The following is a 22871-nucleotide window of genomic DNA, read 5'->3' on the forward strand; positions in this document are numbered from 1 at the left end:
AAATTCATAATTTTAATTCTAAACTTGTTAATATTTATTAAATAATATAAATTGTTACTTGATTGTTCTAATTTCTTTGTATTTTCTTGTTAAATATATTTGAAACATCAAATATATATGAATATACCTTTATTAATATCAATATATTATTAGATATTATATATATAATATTTTAATTTTTAAATAATTTTTATTTATGACGTCATCCGGTTCGACCCTATCGACCCCCGGTCGAACCCATTGACCCCTGACCCCTAACCTCGGTCGAGTCGCTATTCGGTCCGGTTCTGAAAACATAGCTTGAAGGTTGACGGGGAACTCACTGGCCCAAGTGAAATTTATATTAAAACACCAAACAATAAATCTAGCAATGAGTCATCTATTGGATAGACCATGTCAAGATCACACTGAAGTGCACAGTTGTAAGTGGATTTTGTTCATCCTTCACAAATATCAAAAAAGATGTCACACACAAGGAAGATATGCAGAGGAAATACCTAACGTTTGAGGTTATGAGGATTGAGGACAGAGGGACTGAGAGAGGATATAGTGATGCCATCCTATTTTCGAGGAGATCTGTGATCTTTTATGGGACTTTCTGGGAATATCTTCTGTAACCGGATTTTGTGGCCATTTGAACATTACCTAAATCATTCATTCATATAATTTCTTTGTCCTAATTTTCTCCGATATAAAAATTGTTGAACATATATTTCTGGATTTGGTACTTGTCCATTTTTTACATATATCCCAATCATCAAATTTTGAAAGTGTAATCCAATCAAACTAAGGGTGCGTTTGATAAAACTAAAATCTGAAAATTGAAGTCTGAAATCTGAAATTTGAATCCATTAAGTTATTGAATTATTAAATATTAAATCTAATACATTTGGAGCATATCACATTTAGTGATAAGTGAATAACTTATCACTTAATTATGAGAATAAGTTTCGCCTAGAAAATTCAATACTATTTAATTAATTCAAATATTCAATTTTTTATTATTAAACGGTTTGAATATGTTAAGATTTGAATCCATTAAATTTAAATGCTGAATTAGACTATTAATCAGGGCCTAAATATGTTAATATCTGAATCCATTAAATTTAAGTATTGAACTGAGTTATCAAATAGGAACTAAGACACTGTTTGATAACCTAGTTCAACAAATAAATTTTAATGAATTCATATCTTAATATATTCAGACCGTTTGATAATCAAAAATTAAACATCCAAATTAATTAAATGGCGTTGAATTTCTTAGATAAAACTTGTTTCCAAAATTAAGTATTCATTTATCACTGAATGTGCTATGCACTCAAATATATTAGATTTAATACTTAACAATTAATAATTTAATTGATTCAGATTTCAAATTTCAAACTTCAGTTTTATTAAATGCACCCTAAGGCCCTGTTTGATAATCCAATTCAGCACTTAAATTTAATAAAATTAGATCTTAGACCCTATTTGATAATCCAGTTCAACACTTAAATTTTAATGAATTCAGTTTTTAACATATTCAAACCGTTTGATAATAAAAAATTAAACATTTGAATTAATTAAATGGCACTGAATTTTCTAAACAAGACTTGCTCTCAAATTAAGTGATTTTGCTATTCACTTATCATTGAATGTAATATGCAGTCAAATGTATTAGATTTAATACTTAACAATTCAGTAACTTAATAAATTCAGATTTTAGACTTCAGTTTTCAGATTTCAATTTTATCAAACGCACCCTTACATATTCAGATCGTTTGATAACCAAAAATTAAATATTTGAATTAATTAAGTGACACTAAATTTTTTAAACAAAACTTGTTCTCAAAATTAAATAATAAACTATTTACTTATCACTAAATATGATATGCACTCAAATATATTAGATTTAGATCTTATTTGATAACCCAATTCAACACTTAAATTTAATGGATTCAGATCTTAATATATTGAGACCATTTGATAATCAAAAATTGAATATTTGAATTAATTAAGTGGCACTGAATTTTTTGGGTAAAACTTGTTTCCAAAATTAAGTGATAAGTTATTCACTTATCACTAAATGTAATATACACTCAAATATATTAGATTTAATATTTAACAATTCAATAACTTAATAGATTCAGACTTTAGATTTCAGATTTTGGACTTTAGTTTTATCGAATGCACCCTTAATACTTAACAATTCAATAATTTAATGGATTCAGACTTCAAATTTCAGATCTCAGATTTCAATTTTATCAAGCACACCCTAAGTATGAAATAGAAATAAATTATCAACAATTTTGATTTCTGAAAATAATTATAGAGAATATTCTAATAGGTAAGTAGAGATACATTATTTACCCGTGATGGAGGGGATAGTAATCCATATTTATATCCAGAGAGTTGAGTGTGAATAAAATTTTGGATATTAGTTGATTTAGTTTGGGATTCTATGTGAGAGAATTTTCAAATAAGTAATATTTTAGAAATGTAAAATTAAATAAGAAAAGCTTGTAAATGTACGGTAAGATAATTAATTGTTAATATACGTGGTTACTTAGGTCGTAACAAGTGTGCAGTGTGCACTGATAGTTAGAAAATTCCATAATTTTATCACACCCTTTTCTTCTAGCTAAAGGGCCTAAGAACAAAAAATCATAATATTTCTTGGTAGTCACAATTTGATGTTAATCTAAGTAAAATGCATGGCCCCCTTTGGATTGTTATTTTTTAGGACTTTTTTTGTAGCAAAATATACTGCAATAATTTGATGCATATGAGATAAAAAAGTGATTGAAAAAAGTGTTCACGAAAAATGTAAAATTTTTTTTGTGAAAAATCACAATCCAAATTATGTTCTTGTTCCAGTATGAGATGAAAATACCTTTTACATCCAATAGTTGATAAATGGACTAATATTTTTTGTTAAAACGAAATTCTACATGTATTAAGTGGTACGCTAATGAACTAACAATGTTAGAAGATTAATAAAAAAAAAGGTTTTTATTCTCCTCATAACCTCATATAGTCAATTGTGGCGTCTGGATCCTATTAATCCAATTTGATCTCCCTTTCATTAATGCCCAGTTTTCTAATTCTAAACCAGTAGATTTTCCTTTATATCAAACTTGATGATTAGCCTAGCAGCCTAAAGTTTCTCGCACATTTTTTCCCTTCTAATAGAGAAAGGTGGAATTTAAGAAGTAAGGAAACGGAATTAGATTTCAAGTACACATGTTTGATAGGCCAACGACCCAGAAAAGCTCCAGCTGCATGGAAGACGCGATGCAGCAGACGTGTCATCCCATGGTAGTCCAACCGCCATTAAAGCCATGCAAACGGTCACCCCTTCTATAGGATGAAGCATCTATAACAACATTACTCGTTCACTTATCCAAGAAAAAATACACAAAGACACATAGTGACGGCGAAAGAGGGAAAGAAAAAATGCATTCAGTCAAAGAGAAGGTTAGCAATGCAGCAGGTGCAGCCCAAGAGAAGGTTGAGATCATGATAGCCAAAGGTGAAGAGAAGGTGCTTAGGTTTTCTTATGTTCTTAATATCCCAGCATTTATTTGATTAAATCAAAGACTGGACAGTATCACTTTTGTTTTAGGAATCAAGTGGTAACATATCAAAATTCTGGTTGGATTTTTCAGGCAGAGAAAGCTGCAGCAAGGACAGAGGAAGAAAAGGTGATAGCCAAGGAGGGAAGGAAAGTTAAGGAAGCTGAAGCAAAGATGAAGCTGCACGAAACCAAAGCAGAGAACGCAGCAGAAAAGCTAAAGCATTCTCACCCTGTTTATGGTCACCACGACCCAGTGGTTGGAGGAGGTCAAGGGCATCATGCCCCTGTTGGGACTGCAGCCAACCCAACAACTGTGGTTCCAACTGCTGCTTACCCTCCGGGGAGCCATCCTCCCGGCCACCATCATACCAAACACGTCTAGCGTTTCCACAGTCAGTGTATGTATAGGTGCTTGTAATTGACTGCAAGTTTATGTTCGTTTAAATTCCGGATTGGAGTAGGCAAGTTTCCTTGTACAATTTAGAAATCAACAAGCAAGAAGCACCGGTCTAGTGTACTTCCAGAATAATTGGAATCTGATGGGGATTACTCATTGATACAGTGTTATTACACAATTCTGACAAATCTCTCTTTCATATTCTAGGCAAAACCACAGAATAAAGCACCGTCTTGAACATATATAATTTGTGAGAGAGAGTTCATGAATGACAGAATGATTGTATACATTAACATTCAAAAAGCACCAATTTCGAGTTCCTCAAGTTAATTTTACACTTCGTTAATAATAACAAGAAAAAGAACACGAAAGTTCATGTTCTAGGAGTCCAGTAAACACACGCTAGAGGGACTAACCAATGACCAATTTGTGATCTAGTAAATCCCGGCAGAGGAACCACCCATTGTTTTCTCAAAGAAGATCACTTACACCCACTCCAGCCTACCTTGGTATTCCACACCAAATTGAATTGTACCGTTGAGACATCTTGCTTGGTTGCTCAGCTTCACCGGCCTGGTGCTGTATTTTGCTTGAAACCTCGGCAATGACTTGTGATGCTCTTTATCTATTGCATATTTCTCTGGGGGAATCTCATCAAGGAACTCATCTGCAACATCACCATCTTCATCCATCCTAAGACGCTTGGCATACCATCTAAATCCCTGAAACGTCAAAACAAGGATCGTTTAATACAGACTTTTGTTTATCATGAAAGAATACTTAGCTAAACTTCAGAATTTGCACGAGTGAAGCAGAATACACAGAGACTAAATGTCTCGGCTAAGCAAATGGTCCAAAAGACCAAAACTACTATGCCCCCATAGATCTTCCCTAAGCTGCCAATAAGGGCAAAAAAGGGGCAAAGTTTGCAGGCAGCTGGTCAAATAGCCATTATTAAAGCATGAGTAGCCTCTTGAAACTGCTAAGCCGGCCATGATATTTATTACTACCTCTCAATACAGCAAACTATCCTTGATGCATTAAACCAACTTTAAAATTTCAAATGAGATAGCTTGCAAACTGCCCCATGTCAACTCAATGCTACAACAAAATTAGCATAGGATTCAGCTTATATTCATGCTAGCTCAACATGGACTCTGATTGATACGAACTGTATAGAGGATTAATGAGGACACAAGACAAAGACAGAATACCATGATGCCCAGTTGAAACATGATCCAGTATACATTTGACAATGGCTACAAACTAACCTAATCAGATTCTTATCAAGATAAACTAGCCAAAGTGGCAACTTCATAATTAAGTTTTTTCTTGAGTGTTCAACGACAAAAAGTTCAGAAGTCTACATAACCATTAAGGTTTACCCGACCGTTGCCAGAGACTGACAAACAGACAGCAGTGGAAATCAAAGCATAGAATAGAGAACCTGTAAAAGGCAAACATAGGGATTTAGCAAGCATCACAGACAATATAAAAACCAGACAGCATTCTCGGACAACAGGAACTGATTACATGTTTGTGATATGGATTGCGTTAGCCATAACAGGACCCAGAAGACCAAATTAAACAATGTCACAAGCTTAACAAGTGCAAAAAGGATTTTTAACACATACAGGAAGGGAGAAATGTCAGGGGCTAAGCAAGCTATATGTCATGAACTCTTGCTGTTTAATCATCAATAATCCAACCTTTCTCCCGTTAAGGTACTTTGGTCCCATTTGTTATTGAGTTTGCCCGTGTATGCCAAATTTTGACGGCCACAATTACCAGATTACAAGGTTCTAAATTAATTATAATTATCACTCAAATATATCTAAATTTGAAAAGAGGCTCATTTTCTCTTACTGTACAATGAAAAAGGAAATATGGTCAACTGCACACAATCACATCAGATGCAACCAAAAAATTTTCCTTAAAAACATTGGATTTCACTTAGGAAGCGAGTAGAAGACTGGGGAGGAAAAAAGAAAACAAGCAAAAGCAAATTTAAAGGCAACATAAAGGAATTCTTACAAGTTGACGACACTGTTACAAATTATGGAAATACAGATGATGAAGAATTAAGACAGAGGAAGACTTCTCTGAATTATAGAAGAATGAATTTCCTAGATCTAGTAATTGCACATGAACAACCTATGTTTCTGGCTGACATAAGTCGAGTATACCCCTCAGTTTGCATTACGCCAGGATCGTGCAATATCAGTGGCATGCTAAGCTACAATTAACATGCTTAAAAAGAAGTGTCTTAGCTTGTTCATCAGCATGCCAGCATCATAAAAAAATATTCCTTCCATTAATGACATAAACATTTAAAAAAAAAATGCTTCTTTACACTGATTTTTTAAAATTGAGCTCCAGAAATATCTAGCGCAGCGTGAAAAATCAAAACTTTTCTCCCTTGTGATGAACCATTTGTTCTTTCTTTACTTCTAACAATTGGCATGTAAACTCGTATTCCCAAAAGCACGATGCATTACCACTTTATCGATGTACCTAGGCTTACAATTACAACTATGCAACCTGACACCAGCTGAGTAACATCGGAGAGTTCAAGCTTGCCACGGTCCTTAAATAGGAGATAAGCTAACAGAAAATGATCTAGTTGACAAAATATGAGTTCTGCTCATCGTGATACACTCCTCTCGAGATTTCCATCTACATAAGCTAACATAAGCTACATAAGCTAACATATACTCATCGTCAATTTCCATCTACATAAGCTAACAGCTACGGATTCAACTGCTGCCCACTTCCCTATAGCTCACAAGTCACAACCTTTATATTAAACTACTTGCCTCAATCAGAACAAGATATCTGCTTACTACTCCGCACTTATCATTACCCCAAAATCAATACGGTGACCATCCTTTCACTAAAACATGTAAATCAATCACAATTATTCCACAATAATCGCATACTTTTATCTGAGCACTGCTCACTACAACACAGACTAAAATCGTTCAAAACCATGATCAACAGCAATAAACTCATGATTCAAGTATTAAATCCATGCTAGTTCAACTAAATTTTGCAACTTTAAACGCTCAGTATCGCTAATTTCACATATTACAACACAACCCGTCAATAATTTCAATCAAAATTGGAATAAAAGTAAAATTTGGAGAGAGATTTTAACCTGAACGCCGCCATTGCCGGAGGAGCAGGGGACGAGAACAGGACCCGTTAGAGGTCTATCGACGGGGACTTGGACGGGGACACTGAAGCCTTTACGCTGGGGATGCTGAGCGGCTGCGGAAGTGGAGACGGCGTCGTTCTCGTCCTCTTCTTTCAATTCTTCTGCTTCATCTTTGGCGATCCCTAAAAACCCAGCTAGTCTTCTGAATAAACCCATCGGCCCTTGCTTGTGTATAATTTTATCATGCGGGAAGATAAGAGTTCCTATACGAATGGGTTAGACGGATGGAGAGAGAATACGGGTGCGCCGGCGGCGAAGGAGCGAAGTGGAATTTTGGTGAAAGCAAGAAGGGCAGTTCGGGAATATTTTCCTAGGAATGACGACGATGTCGAGAGCTACAAGGACGAGGAAAGACTTTAGACAGGGAGAGAAATAAGAGAGACTTGGCCGATTGGATAGAATAAAGTACTCTCTTTTTTTTTTTTTTTGTTGGTTTTTTTTTGTGTTTATTTATGTCTACAGTCTATATGCATTCGGAATTGCATTTTTCAATTTTTTTATGTCCAAATGGATTTGCAAATCTCAATTGGGATTGGATTTCCTTATTTTAATATAAAATTTGGTAGAATTTTGACTTAATTATGTGAAAATACATAATTTTTGGGAAGTATAAGTGAGAGGTATCAAATTCGAATATTTTCACCTACACTAAAAAAAATGCGTGACTCCTTGCAATTTATATGAATTTATTTGGAATTGGTTCTTTTCGGATTTGATTTTACCGAGTCATGTGATGATCTTAGCTGTTTTTTTGTCTGGTTTGGAAGCTAACAAAAAATTCAAATTAGTAGACATAAGATACCTACATTTTTTTTTGGATTCTAATTTTGGTTACTCAAAGATCAACTTCTTGGATTTAATTTTCCAAAATGAATTATGTGATCTTCTCAACTACTTTTTTTTTTTTATTTCAGCTTTTGTTTCTTTTGAAAGCTAGAAAAGAAAAATCCAAAATCAGAAGTCATAAGACACCCCTACGAGGTATCTGTTTTATTTCAACATTTGTTTCTGATTTGGGTTTGTCAAAGATCAACCTCTTCAAAAATCAGAATCTGTTAAGGCCCATGAGGTTTGAGTCTTGAACAATTTTGCTACTCATTAATCAAAGTGTGAGCATTTCAATGAATTAACGTGCAAACCGCTACCATAATAAATAGATTTCTTTTCTTATTTGGTTTTTTCTTTGCATTAGTTAGAAATAGTTTACAAATATATTTTTTTCTCATTTTGGTAAATTTGTTCGGGTAGACCCGGATCCGGATCCGGAACATAGAATAAAAGACCCGTCGGGTAAACGGGTCGATCCATCCGGCATTCAGGTCCGGGTCCGGAATAATGAATTCCGGCCCAGACCCGGCCCTGAAAGGTGAGAATTTTGATTCTTGTTGACCATACGCTATTCAGAGTTTTATCTATTGCTACAGCCTATTTATTTGGTGGCAAAGATTCTGATAAGATTCAGAAGTAACATTTGCGCACTTGTAAAATATTATATTTGAAGAATCGATAAAGGGAAATTAGTGAACAAAGAGTAATTAAGTTCCTTTTGCTTGAGGAAGAATTGAATTAGATAGTAAATGTAAGAGAAATGGTAAGCAAGAAGTCATAAATTCCTGGTCCGCTCTACGCGGGCATTCTGCAAACCTGCTTGTGAAGGGACGATTTCTAAAATTGCACATCCCGACGAGAAAAGGGAAATTATCAAGACCTGACACGTACATTTACATGCATTCATACTCGCAAACAAGAATTTGACTGAGCACTATTTTCCAAACAAGCGTAACCTTGACGAGCTCCATCACAAACACACAGCTAGTTCAACGTAGCAGCATTGGAGGAACATCCCCGAGAACTTGGGTCATTTATCAGATTCAATGAACTCATTTTGAACAATAAATTGATAACACATGCAGAACTAATAATCATTGTGTCAGGAAAAATGGCATCTGATCTATGTATATAAATGACTTACAAATTACATGCTGCTTCAGAGTCAAAACTCTTCCATCTCTCTCTCTCTCTCTCTTTACGCGAAAAGTATCTCTCAAATTATGCACGACACAAACATGAGACTGAATCGTGTGGGGAGAACGGATCCATCAGTAGCATCTTTTGCAAATCTTCCAATTCTGAAAGCCATGCTTGTCTGAATAATTTTCCCCACGGTAGAACAAGCCTGTAGAAAACATTCCACACCAGCACCCACAGGTCCTATGGTTCCTAACATCTAATCTCATATGAACCAGCCTTTGTAATATAACGGACCCACTCAACTGTATTGTACCCACTCTTCTCCCATACCTGCAGAAATGCAGTAGTAGTTAAAGAGCCATTTCTATTATAAAGAAACCACTCAGCCACCAGCCAATGAAAATACCTTCAGAAAACGCACACGCAATCCAGATGCTGTAAACATAGGAACCTGCAAAACAAAATAGGTCCATATCAATCTTTGTTTTACATTTGCTTGTAGTCAATCAATCTTTCTCAAAACAAAATCAGCGCTCAATTAAGAGGAGAAACAGGGCCCTAAATACTCGAAATTAATGTACACGTTTAGTTTAATTATACCAAGTACCAAAGTGAGACTAAGCTGTTTATATCATCTCCCATGTTCTTTACTTTGCTGTGAACAATTCATCAATGTAACATGAGTGAGAACAGAAGATACCAGGAACAACAAATAAAGGGCACATTGCAGTTTTAATCCCCTAAATTTTGGACTAATTCCACTTCAGTCTCTTACAGTTTGAATACATTTCATCCTTCTCTTTTGTACCAGTCTCATTTCAGGTCCATGAGATTTAACTTTGACATATTTGCTTCTTTTTTCACTTTAGTGCATTGTTAATCATCCTCAAAAAGCACAATTTTAGAAGAATAAGTAAACAAATGTCCCAATACTGAAACATGAAAGCCAAAAGTAGGATGAAATTCAACCAAATGTATTGTAACTGAAACAAAAGGAACTAAATTGAGACTGATATTAATCGCAAGGGATGAAGTCTAACATTTAGTTGCCCACAATTAAAGAGATGCTAATTTTGCATTGCTCAGCACCTAGTACTGTGATCTGGGACCCGAAAACTACCCATCTAAACTTTTGTTAAGTAATTTTCCTACATTCATGACACCTAGCATTTGAACTTGGAGAAAAATTATATCATGCCTCAGAAAAGGAAGAAAAGTTCGTTTTGCAATCCCTACTCTTCCCAGCCTAGCTGATGAAAGAAAACCTTTTGTGGACCTGTTATCTTAATCATAAAGTTGTGACACTGGGAACATAACATGATAGACAATTGAAGAAAAGGCTTGTAAACATAGAAATTGGTAAGATACCTGAAACTCCATCTGAATTGGTGGCCTAGTCCAAGACTTCTTTTCTGCCATTGTGGAAATCAACTCCACTTCGGCACTTAGTGTTGGCTCAGTTTGTCCAGGAAATTTTCTAATCCTGCAAGATACAAAAAGAAAAGGAAACTGATGTTACTGTAGACCAACAGCCACCATTGAGGATTAAGGAATACCTAGAACAGGATAAATAGTAGTTTAGCATAAAAATGTGGTCTAAAAGGTATGCAACTAAAAATCATAGGCTGTCTTCAACAAACTAACGAACATTATGTACCATGACCAATAGACAAAAATCTTGAGTCTACTACATCCCGACAGTCTCCTGCCATATAGCTACCAGGTATCAACGGTGTTTTTAATCTCTCAAAGAAGTTAAGCTCTCCACAGAATATAAATACACTTGTACGATGAGCTTTACAATTATCACAAAAAAATATTATCTTAATTTTATAAGCTGACGTGTCTTAAAATGTTACTGTAGCATCTGCTTTAAATACTAAACAGCAGCACTCCAATAAAATGTATTCTAGGCACCAAGGAGAATCAAATTCAAGCCCAACAGAAATGATGTGCAAAATCTGGAGAAGAAAAAAAGCCAACCAATGAATGTACATGAAGAACAATTTCAGCAACCTATATAAGCAATATAAAAGGTACTTGCAAGAGGATGTTATTCTACAGTAGCACTCCTTTGCATATGCTTGTCTTGATCAGACAGAATTGTGGTATACATTTATTGAGAAGGATAGCTCCATTATAGTTAGAGTAATTACATACAGATGCAAGACAGAATATTGCATCAAATACTCACTTCCAGACCAAACAGTCAATAGATGCATTGTATTTCGCTCGACCGGATGTAACTTGGAAGCTCGTTTTTGCTGTTTGTTTTGGTACTGGAATCTTGACGACAACGCCAAGTGCAAACATTTTTGCACCAAAAACACTCTTAACCTGTATGCAAATATACAAACTGAGCAAATGATAACAGCAAGTAGATTGCATATATATACAAAAAATAAGATGACAAACCTTAACATTCACTTCCATGCGTGTACGGCCAAGTTCCTTGATAGTTGGCAATACCCGGAAAGGGAGATTCACACCCTCAGTGATACGGTACCTGAAATCAAAGTACATGCGTGTCTAATCAAGAATGAACTAAACAGAGCCATGTACGTGGAAAAACAAAATAAACTAAACCAACAAGCCTCATAATTAGAGAAATGAAGATTACATAAAATGGATTCGTATAAAATTAAGTACGTTGTCAGAAACAGAATACACAAACTGCTAACTTATATCAGATGCTCATGACTACAACATCCTTTGGCTGATGTCAAAACGAGGTAAGAAACTATTCAGAATAACCCCACCCACTCAACTATCCCACCACATGCACCCCCAAAAAAACTTGAGAAAAGGAAAAACGAAAAATAAATCTTTAAAAAAACTGTCATCCAAGAATTCAATTTGAATACACTAGAAAATTTGACCAACTTTCCTACATACTCGAATGAGGAGAAATTTTTATTTGTCATCAAATCTTGGTATCAATTGATACCTAAATAGTACAACTCCCCAGAGTGTGAAAAGCAGAAACCAGACTGTAAAATTACAGCATTCTAAAATAAAAGATCCTCCAAGGAGAGGCATTTTGCTCAGAAGGAAAAGTACAACCCAGCAATTTTTCGATAGGCTTAGGTATTATAAAATATTTGCAACCAAATGTATTCTGCATCTAATGTTCATGTATTCTCTGTATGCACTTGGCAAGCAATAGACTCAAAAAAAAGCCATCAAGAAGCCTACAGTTTGATCTGTAGCAATTGCAGTATGTTGTTTTTTAATGCGAAGATGAACACACATAAATGTAAAAAGGATAACAGACTCAGTTATTTTGGATGTTACATTACTGCTTACAGCCACTATCAGAGCCCAGCATCAGAAAGTAAAAGCATGTGAAAAAAAATCTTGTGACAATCATCCAAGGGGGAAAAAAAAAGAGAAACGGGAAACCTAGCACAGTTTGCTGAGGGACTACAAGCTTACTTCATCAATTCAAATTCACCATCAGGAGGAACAAAGCTGACCGTTTTCTCTGAGTTGAATCTCGTCAAATTTACACATTGATGGAAGGTAACGTCATCAAGCTCAATAGTTTTGCCACTGCAAAAATTACATACCACTCAGGCAAAAGACATAGTAGAAAGAGGAAACCTGATCAAGCATGTGCTAACCAAATTAGCTTGTAAGCAGCAAATCTGTCAGAGTCTGAGGAAAAAATAAGAAAAAGTATCCATGGCAGAATATAAAGTACCAATTTGTGAACATTACATGTGTAGAAAAAGCTGTCCTCAGACTTTAAAACAATAAAACAGCCCAAAGAGGAGCAAACAATAAGGTCCTTCACCCTTTTACAGCAAGGAAAGGTTACATCTAACCACTATATCCAAAATGGCAAAGAAATACAAAGAGGAAAAAGCCAACATTCTAACTTTTTGTACTTTAAAGTACAACCCATTTTTTTAAATAACATATAAGCAGTACTAAAGGCACCAAATGGTTGCCACCCAGACCACAACGAAAAACTGTGAATGCAAAAATCTATTTGCTTGATCAAAAATATTCAGCAATTCATAGGCATTCACTCAAAGAACATCAATAAACCCGAAATTAATGGGTACTCCGGTTCTCAGTTGTGCTATTTTCTTAAAAGCTCCACTTGACGCCGTCTTTCCTTCCTCTCCAAAGTGACCAAAAACTATGGAAAGGTTCAGAAACCAAACATGAGTCCCTACCAACCTCAGGCTGCAATACGCTCCATCGGAACAAAAGAACTTTCTAAATTACCAAAGAGTTCTATTCTTTTTATTCATGTTGCCACAAAAGCCAAGGGTGAAAAATCACAAATTACCTCTTCGTAGGACGTGATTTTATCTGTGACTCTTTCTCCAGGCCAATCTTATCATTCAAACCCAACTTTAAATCAGGCATTCCAGAAAGGAAGCACTTCATGAGAATTTTCCCAGTTACATCACACCGCAAAACACTACCTATAAGTGTCAAGCTGATATAAGAAAGCAGCATACATGAATATAGAGCAATACATCCTTTAGGCTAAATTGATCTTACCTTTTGAAGACATAAGAAGATTGACGCTTTCCACAATATCTAGAAACACCTATTAACCAAAAACAGTATAATTAATATCAACCCCAATTAAGTTCAACGAACAAAGTATCAAAGAAAAAGGAAAAAGAAATACCTCATTCTTCTTGTATACAAGACCCTCTCTACGCCAGCCAACAGCACCAGTAACTTGTAAAGTTGCATTAGGCACCGGTCTTTCTGCAGCCTGTTATGGAATTCAAATAGAGATTAGATCAGTATTCATATAATACTCGTACACAGGGACTCTTCAAAACCAGTACACCATGAACATTCCCAAATATTTCCAAAGAACAAGCAAACATCTAACCTTAGATGAAAATGGTGAGCGTACACCTTCTTGTGTGATATAAAGCTTCAAGATTTCCGGTGAAAGATTTTGTGGATAACCAAAGTCCATTATCTCTGCATTGAAATCATAACATCAATTCAACAGCCTGTATGAAGATACTAGAATTCTGAATGAAATGCATACAAAAATCTACAAATAGATACATGTCAACAATGCAGCTCTAACCATGCAAATAAGTAATCTCATCCACACAAAAGAATGCAATTCACACCCCACAAGATATACAAATTGACAGAAGAAATCCGCAAAAGATTAACACAAGGTAAGGCACTATAAACAAGCTTTTGGTACTCATCCTGAGTCTTAACAAGCAGATTGTTTGGCACACTGATAACAACAATATACAGATCAATGATAGAGGAAATACAGATTTACAAGTGAATATCTAAAAGGTACTGATCAAAGATGTCCAAGGTATTCTTGGAAGGTGAGGAGTGTACCATCCAACAGCTCATAGATTAAAACAAAATTATTCCGAATAGCATCTTCATCAAAAGCCCCGCCAAAATAGGATTTGAATAAATTTACTGCCTGTGGGAAAAAAATAAAAGTTGGTAACCGGGTTAGATCAGTTAAAGAAATTAGCTGCTCTTAAAAATATAACAAATTTTACTTGTCAAGCCAATATGAAATGCAGACTGCACAAAAGGCATGGGTTCTGTTGTACAAATAAATCAATAGATGAATACATACTTTTTTTAAACTACCAACATGAAAGAACTGAACTGAACCAGAGATGAAGGCAGTTATCAAAGAATATCAAACTAACTATAGGTGATAAAGCAGAGACAACACATGGGGCTGATGCAGCCATAAAGAAATTAAGCAAAGATAAATTTCGAGAATATTGGACGTTTTACTTCAAACATAAAGCATTACTTCATTAGTTTAAACCATATAAAACGTGGGCAACCGAAATGTAGTAGTATCCAGTGTAGGAAAATCACTCCGATATGCTCATGTTTTATATTCTAAATTATATAAAGTAATGGTAGTATCATAATTCCAAGAATTTCTGGAGTTTCCACAAAACAGGAAAAGGGTTACTATCCAGAGTCAAAGTTATGTCATAAATTATATATCGTATGTCTTCTGTTTCTCAATGTCCATTTTACCCCTTATATTGCAACTTTTCTCGTTAGTAATTAAATTATAAGCTTTCCCAAGAAATCATACTTATCTTGCATTATGCTACACTATTTTAACTTAATTGGTGCTGACCAGTTGAACCCTTGAAAAATTCCTGGAATGATATCCTCCTCTTACCTACTGTGAGAAAATGTACAACAATTCCAAGTGAGCTACAATTTACATGGATGAAACTAAATCACCATTCACATTACTGTTTGGACAACAATCCTCCGACCTTTTCAGTTTCGAAAACTTTATCTCCTTAAGTTTTACCCCATCCATTGTTCAAGTAGATCCCTTCCAAGTTCATAGTTCTCATCCAATTTCACAACAAGCCTTCGCAAGACAGACCATGTGCCATCACCCTCAAAGCTTTGCCACCTCAAGGATATAAGTTATACATTGACCCCAGAACTTAATAGTAGTACCCTCGTCCCAACATCTAGTAATTTATCCCAAGCAAGCACATTAACACCTTGACAACCTTAGCTAAATGTCTATTTAAACACTTTTCAAGCTTACCATGTTTATTGAGGTTTTGTCATTTTGCTTTATACATATACACCTCAATACCTACACAAACTCTATTCAAGCATCGGCAGTGTTGTCATTTGAATGAAGGGAGTGGTAAGGAAACCATATTACCCTACTAACACCAATTTGACAAGCAAGCAAGACATATAGCTTAGTAATTATAACAAACTTCAGCTGTAAAGGCTACGTCACAACTTAAAAATAAAAATAAAAAAAACTTCCACACACTTCTTAAGTGTATGAATTAGGTAGCAGCTGAGTACCTCAACAACGAACTTAAATGCACAAGCAACATTGGCATTGCTGCTCACAACAATCACAATGTAGACGTTACTGATTCTCATGTAAAAGAAAGAGCATCCTCCAATCTGGCGCACTGGGCATGTTCCGAGCTCTTTTGTTTGCATTATATGCATTCGAAAGGCATCAACCATATTGCCCCTGATAAGAATGAAGAAGAGCATGTAAGCTAAACTTGTTTGCAAGGTCACGTGATAACAGAACTTCTGGCAATAAGATAAAGACAGAACTAAAAATTCATAAAATAATAGCAACAATAATAACTGCCAGACCAGCCAGAAAAGAACTGCACAAAAGGGGCTTGGAACTGGAAAATAAAGTGGTTTTAGAAGTTCAATCCTTCAATTGGTCAACTTGAAAGTGAGCCAGTTGTTAAATAATATATTAACTTGTATTCCTAATGAGGGAAAAATTGTATATTTCCTAATCAAGTTGTTAAATAATATATTAACTTGTATTCCTAGTGAAGAAAAAATTGTATATTTCCTATATGGGACAAGAAGAAAGGGTCGGCTTTAACAATTAAACACATAATGATATTATACTATTGCAGAAATTATGAACATGAGATACTTGACACATTATTGGGCACATCTGCTGCACAAAGGACAAAGTTGGAAGAGTTTGAAATGAAAATGGATATGAGTTGTTTCTAACAGTAGTTGAGAACTTGTGATATTGAAAAATTGAAAGATTCTATGTCCCTTCAAGATTAGGGAAGTGATATAGATGCCAGACTGGCTTGGCTGAATGAGTGAGAATCTGCTTTTTCTTGCCTTCCTCTTTCAGATGAATTGATTAGTGTACTCAGTCTAGTATCGCCGCCCTTACTTTTAGTCAGATAAGGCCCCTTTTTTCTCTTAAGTGTACAATATCTGCTCTTATCCAGCGTTTGAAATTGAAAAATTTTGTCAAACAGGCTTTGCATGTGATTAACTTTCATTTCAGTAGGAAGAAAGGTACACATACTACTATACCATCAAGTACAAAGAAAAGGCTTCATGAGGTAGAATTACGAAAAGCCAGACTAAGAGAAAAATGAATTGGGAGCAAAAGACTCCTAAAACAGCCTAATATTGTTGGAAAGAGATGTTTCTTATCATATTTAGATGTGGAATGTGGTGCATCATGTAACGCTGGCAAATAAGCAAAGTAGTTCAAAGCTAATCTATTATCCTCCTAACTATATCACTGTGCCGTCATTAACTCAAAACAAAACTATATGCGTTATTACTAAAATTTCCAAATGTCCCACCTGAAAAGCTAATTAGTTTCAAAACCTCTGAAACTTTTACTAGGCCTCGTATCCTAGTACTGCAGAGTAATTATTTTTAGCTGGTTGCCAACTGTCAAGATTTTTTTGTCGTCTGGATTGAAGCAAGACTTGAGCTTTTTTAAGCTTAAGAAGAGCAAATGAAATGAATCCAGCACAATGCAATATCAGATCCTAAAACCAACTCGAAGAAGAAAAATTGCATCTATAGAAGCCTCATTCTGCAGAATACCTACAATTTTTCTCCTTCATACTCCCCCGTTTACTCGAAAGATGGTAAAAGATAAAGTTAAACAATTCAACAATATTTCCACTACTTTAAAGCAAAATTAGACACTCAAAAGGAAAAAAAACGTCGTAAACATCAAGCTACTGCTACTTCGTAGAATCAAATCACTCAAATTAAATCGCATAATAGGAAATATCAGAGGTAATTGTAGGTCTTTTACCCGACGTCATCGCGGTAGAGGCGATTGATGAGGACATCGCCGCGAAGATTTAAGAAATATATAGCCGACGCCGCCACCGGCATAATTCAACTCCGATTTCTTCCTTCCCCCAATTAGCTGGTACTCCTAGATCAGATGAGAATGAGATCCAGGGTACTCAATTCGACCCTCGAGGTGTCATACAACAACCAAAAAATTGCATCAATTTTAGATGAATGAAAATGTAAATGGAGAAAATGTTGATGCTGAAATGGTTCAAGTAGTAAGATCTGAATTTGTCTGCGGAGCTGTTAAGGAAAATTACGATAGCATAGAAGAAACGTTTCTCCTGGTCAATATCATCATACTTTTCCCTTCCTTTTACCAAAAAAAAAGCATTTCCCTTCCACAGTGTGTTTATTCCACGTGCATTTCACATGACTTCTCTTCAATTTTTTTCCTTTTTTTTTTTTTGGTGTAGACTACAAAATAATTATACCCAAAGTTGTATAGTTTTTTTTTGGAAAAATGGCCAATTTAGGCCTTGTTTGATAACCTCATTCGCCACTTCAATTTAATGGATTTATATCTTAACATGTTCAAACGAATTTGATAACTAAAAATTGAATATCTGAATTAATTAAGTAGTTATTTACTTATCACTGAATGTGATATACACTCAAATATATTAGATTTAATATTTAATAATTTAATGGATTCAGATTTCATATTTTAGTTTTCAAACTTTAATTTTATCAAATACACCCTTATCTTTAAATTTTTTTTTTCGTTGATTTCATCCCTTATTATTATTTTAGTCAATTTGATCTCTAAACTTATACTACAGTTCCAATCAAGATCTCAATGGTGGCGCCACCGCATAAATTCAATCGGACTCCTAATCGAGCAACCAAGAAGGGGTATTTTGGGGATTTTTGGTGTTGGGGTTGTAATAAAAAGAAGTAAATTGATGAAAAACCCCAATTGTAAACTTGGGGTTTACCCAAAAAAAGGAGATCTGCCCAAATTTTTCAAATTCGTGTACAAAAATCACTACAATTAAATGCATCCGAGGAGGAATTGGGACAAAAATGCTTAGGAGTGTGCATCGAATTCAATTTCAGTAAATCAAAACTCTGGATTTGGAATCTTTGAAAATTGGAAGTTTCGGAATCTTTGGATATTGGAAGTTTCGACCGATTTCAATTTCGAATTCACAAATTTTGATTTTGATTTCATTTCGGAATTTGGTAAACTACTGAATTCACCGAATTCGGTAAACTTGTAAGTGTATAACATAATTTTGCTAAATTAGATGCAAATTTTTGTTTCCATACAACAAACTTAATTAGACTCACTATTATTATATAATATAAGTAGTAGTTAGAGCTTAGAGGTATTATTATATCATATAAATATTTTATATTACGTAGATGTATTAATATATATATATATATATATATGCATATGTATATTATGTATAAGAATTTGAATTCAAAATAGGTACTTGATTTACTGATTTCGAAGGAATTTTTTATTTGTTTGGAATTTTTTATTTGGGAAAACATGATATGGAATTCAAACCTAATTCGTACAATTCAAAATTAGAATTTTCGATTTCCTTTGAGCTTTCCGTTTTTACCGATTTCAAAGTTCCGAATTGAACTCGAAATCAGTCGTGTTTAGGGAATTTCAATTGGTATTTAATTTGATTATGGATTAAACGTCCGTGTTGAAGAAAAGGGGTTAAAAAAAGAAATGATTGCTTCTTATGAATATTCTTTTTGCTGTACTTCCAAATTCCATAAAGATGAAGTTGGTGGCTCCGAATTCCTTTTTCGATCAGTGCATCGCAAGGCTGCATGAGTAAAGCTTGGAAGCAAAATCTTATATGCAAAAATCATTTGCCACTGTGCGGGTGTGTTTGCATGACTTGTAATGGGACGTCGCCACCTATACCGCTAACATGTAGTAGCAGTTTTCCCGTTTAGTTGGATTGGCTGCCATACTGATTGAAGCCAGTCCAGCAACATGATATGATAGACCAATTAGTCCCCCAAACACTAACCGGTACTCATACTCCTTAATCTCCTCTTTTCTTTGTTTGCTCCCTATATAATCAGTCTGATTATCATACATATTCTTAATTTCAATTGCTCTAGCTACAGCGTTCAGGAGCACTGTGATACCAGTCACTAAGAGGATTTCAGCGAGAAGAGGCTATCCTGTAGAGCCTGATATCTCAATGCTCCTCGACTCGGCAGCTAGACATTTCTGTAAGAAATTTGAAACAAAATAGGCTTCACTTTTTTTTTTTGCCCCAGTTAGAAGAACAGACTTCTACTAATGCTGATGTTTATACTATGCTCGCCCAAAGCTGATGTTTCATTCCAAAAGATTTTATTTATTCAACCTCAAGTGAAAACTTGGAGCCAAAAGCATGAGATTCAACCTCAAAAAGTCCAGGAAACGCTAGAGCCACTTCAGAGTTTGCCCTTTCTTTAATCTTCTCCTCTGAATTGGTCCCCCGTTTGCTTTCAATCCTGATAGCCTCTTGTTGCCGGAAAATTCGATAAACCCTTTGAAGCCTGCAACTTCAGACCCTACTATTACAAAAATTACAATGTTAATGACCAACCTACGGGATTTTCAGTTTCATCAATTCTTTTCTCCTCCTCCTGGCTTCTGCAGCAGTGGTTGCATCCTCTGACATTTTCCTGGTGTAAACCACTGGCTCTTGATGCTCTTCCGATGCACCTTTTTCTCTTTGTCCGGCAGAAGATGCAACAACCTCCGCCTTGGTTAAAGTGTCATTTCTCCTTGCAGCAGTACTAAGTCCTACGCGCAAACTAGTTGCCGGCCTGACACACCTCAAGGGTGTCGGCATGAGAACCATCCTATCAGGATAAGTTCCTCCAATGTTACCACCACCGTCTGGAGGGTATCCAAATCCAGCCTGATGGACATCATCAACGGAGATTGAATTAGAAGCTTCTGTTTTGACTTTCAAGGATAAACAGGCTTGGTCATCCTCTCCATGCAGACTGTTTTTCATGGAAGAACTTGCTGTGCACTGATTATTTGAATAAGTTTGATTTCGTCCATCGTTTTGAGGAGGGGACGGCAGGCGAAGAGCATTTGTTAGGGAATGCAGAGGAAAGAAACAAGGGAATGGCAGTACGTATAACAAAGCTCCTGGATTAGCAACCATCGCAGATTCTCTTTGATCAGACAATAATTCCGGCCTTGATGCATGTGTCATGGCAAAAAGCGATGGATTTGCAATATCACATAGAGATCTGCTTCGAAACAGGGTAGCATCTAGAGGTTGAACTGCTGATGGCCAGTGAAGTGGAACAATAGGAGATGCAGTTCTTGAACATGCAGATACAGAACATCCTCCGCAGTTAAAGTTTGATTCTCCTGTGATTTCCTCCGACTTGGGCTTCACCATTTTGGCCATCTGCAAAATAGAAACACAGATCGAAGTTCAAATATTACACTTGCACAGATTAAAAACTCCTCTCAGAAACAAAATGCAGCACCTGTTCCATCAAGTAATCATTTGTGTTTTTTAGTGAATCATACTCCTTCGCCGCCAGCTCCTTTTTCTTCTCATAAAAAATATAACCCAAAATATAAATAAATAACAAGATATATTAGAGATTCAAGGAATTCTCCATCTAAGTTAAAGCTATACAAAAGGACATGCTGAAATGACCACCCACCTTCTTCAAATTCTCATTCTCCAGTGTCAGATTTGCTGCTTTTCTAGTTAACTCCTCAAACATAGCCTGGAAGAGCAAACGAACAGATGACATTGATCGAATTATAGACTGCAAAAACCAAATTAACTGGAGGAAAATGCAACTTTGACAAATGGTGATGATAGATAGAGAGAACAGCACATCACAGGTAATCTGATGTATAAGGTAATCTGATGTATAAAATATTCTGTGACGCCCTCAGAACATATCAAAGTCTTGCAGTACACTGTCCATGCAAAAGACTTGAGTAGGAGAATCAATATAAAACGTTTTTCTGTATAAAAAATAATCGTACCGTTGTTGTTTCATTTACCAGATATCAACTAAATATACAAACGATACGGCTGAGCAGTCAAAGACATCAGAACTCTACGGCAGAATGTAGAGCCATGTTATTGAGCCAACTTACCTAGTAATAATTTTATCATCGAACACTTCACAGCAACTAGATTTTACTTGAACGCAGAACACAAACTATATGCACAACCTGATATTACGATGGCAAAACTGGTAACAATCACCATAGAAAAATAGGTAAATGGGCTCCAGATTGGTTAAACCCTTCAAAATTTGCCCACTTCACAATGTTTTTCTATGATGACCCGATCCAACATCATTGCAACTTCATATTTGATATAATTTACAATCTGAGCACTCAAGCATTGTAATCCTACTAAAACACTAATCCTACTTGGGACAATGCTGAAGAATTGCTCGAGTCTAGTATTTCCAAAAATAACTTTGTTTTCAAGCTCTTAACCACATATAAATAAATGACTCTAGAAAGGGCAAATTACACTTTACCTCCTGTGGTTTAGTGTTTTTTCACATAATCTCCTATGATTTCAAAAGCTATACATAACCTCCTCATGATTTGGATTAAAGTGTCAAAGTGACGGAAATGATTATTCATAACGGAATCACCTAAAATGTCAAAAATAACCTTTATGTAAAGTTGAAAATTATTTATTAACCAAAGGGGTTATATATATATATATATTTTTTGAGAACTATAAGAGGGTTATATGGTAATGTATCAAACAACAAGGGGGTTATATGGTAAAATATAAAAATTATACGGTGTTAGTGTGTCATGCATTTATAAGTGTAATTTCAATACTTTAAAAAGTTCCGTTACGAATGACTATTTCTGTCACTTTAACACTTTAATCCAAACCATGAGAAGGTTATGTATAGCTTTTAAAATCATAGAGAGGTTATGTAAAAAAACACTAAACCAGAGGAGGATAAAGTGTAATTTACCCTTCTAGAAAAGTATTTGCTTTTGTTTAAAAATGACAATAGCAGCAAATAAGCTCCTCACTGCTTAACCCTAACAAGCGTATAAATATAGCATATCCGTAAGTGCTACATCTTGAATTTCTATGGAT

General features: G+C 35.2%; 4 protein-coding genes across 4 annotated transcripts; 1 reads left to right on the forward strand and 3 right to left on the reverse strand.

Annotated features, from left to right (window-relative positions):
• Positions 1–3406: 3406 nt before the first annotated feature.
• On the forward strand, positions 3407–4111 carry LOC113781247 (late embryogenesis abundant protein 18-like). The gene is made up of 2 exons (XM_027327150.1): positions 3407–3522; positions 3648–4111. Exons 1-2 carry the CDS (start codon positions 3436–3438, stop codon positions 3936–3938), a joined length of 378 nt encoding a protein of 125 aa, XP_027182951.1. The 5' UTR covers positions 3407–3435; the 3' UTR covers positions 3939–4111.
• Positions 4112–4214: 103 nt separating this feature from the next.
• Positions 4215–7541, reverse strand: LOC113781245. The gene is made up of 2 exons (XM_027327149.1): positions 7111–7541; positions 4215–4675 (listed from the first exon to the last, which is right to left on the reverse strand). Exons 1-2 carry the CDS (start codon positions 7324–7326, stop codon positions 4439–4441), a joined length of 453 nt encoding a protein of 150 aa, XP_027182950.1. The 5' UTR covers positions 7327–7541; the 3' UTR covers positions 4215–4438.
• A 1327-nt stretch (positions 7542–8868) lies between these two features.
• LOC113779808 (AP-2 complex subunit mu) lies at positions 8869–18068 on the reverse strand. Its single transcript, XM_027325534.1, has 13 exons — positions 17735–18068; positions 15976–16153; positions 14488–14578; positions 14006–14100; positions 13793–13882; positions 13660–13708; positions 13442–13580; positions 12577–12693; positions 11557–11647; positions 11336–11478; positions 10510–10624; positions 9548–9592; positions 8869–9471 (listed from the first exon to the last, which is right to left on the reverse strand). The coding sequence occupies exons 1-13, from the start codon at positions 17815–17817 to the stop codon at positions 9391–9393; spliced, it is 1317 nt and encodes a 438-aa protein (XP_027181335.1). The 5' UTR covers positions 17818–18068; the 3' UTR covers positions 8869–9390.
• A 2023-nt stretch (positions 18069–20091) lies between these two features.
• Positions 20092–21320, reverse strand: LOC113781714. Its single transcript, XM_027327688.1, has 2 exons — positions 21259–21320; positions 20092–21176 (listed from the first exon to the last, which is right to left on the reverse strand). Exons 1-2 carry the CDS (start codon positions 21265–21267, stop codon positions 20352–20354), a joined length of 834 nt encoding a protein of 277 aa, XP_027183489.1. The 5' UTR covers positions 21268–21320; the 3' UTR covers positions 20092–20351.
• Positions 21321–22871: the final 1551 nt, after the last annotated feature.

Source organism: Coffea eugenioides, chromosome 8 (assembly GCF_003713205.1).
Source record: "Coffea eugenioides isolate CCC68of chromosome 8, Ceug_1.0, whole genome shotgun sequence".
NCBI classification, from domain to species: Eukaryota; Viridiplantae; Streptophyta; class Magnoliopsida; order Gentianales; family Rubiaceae; genus Coffea; species Coffea eugenioides.

Coding starts and splice junctions, on each gene's coding strand:
- LOC113781247 (XM_027327150.1), top strand. CDS start 3,436: ATGCATTCAGTCAAAGAGAAGGTTAGCAATGCAGCAGGTGCAGCCCAA. Junction 3,523..3,647: donor TAGCCAAAGGTGAAGAGAAG/GTGCTTAGGTTT, acceptor TGGATTTTTCAG/GCAGAGAAAGCTGCAGCAAG.
- LOC113781245 (XM_027327149.1), bottom strand. CDS start 7,326: ATGGGTTTATTCAGAAGACTAGCTGGGTTTTTAGGGATCGCCAAAGAT. Junction 4,676..7,110: donor CCGGCAATGGCGGCGTTCAG/GTTAAAATCTCT, acceptor TTGACGTTTCAG/GGATTTAGATGGTATGCCAA.
- LOC113779808 (XM_027325534.1), bottom strand. CDS start 17,817: ATGCCGGTGGCGGCGTCGGCTATATATTTCTTAAATCTTCGCGGCGAT. Junction 13,709..13,792: donor TTGTATACAAGAAGAATGAG/GTATTTCTTTTT, acceptor TTTGGTTAATAG/GTGTTTCTAGATATTGTGGA. Junction 9,593..10,509: donor CAATTCAGATGGAGTTTCAG/GTATCTTACCAA, acceptor TTTGTTTTGCAG/GTTCCTATGTTTACAGCATC.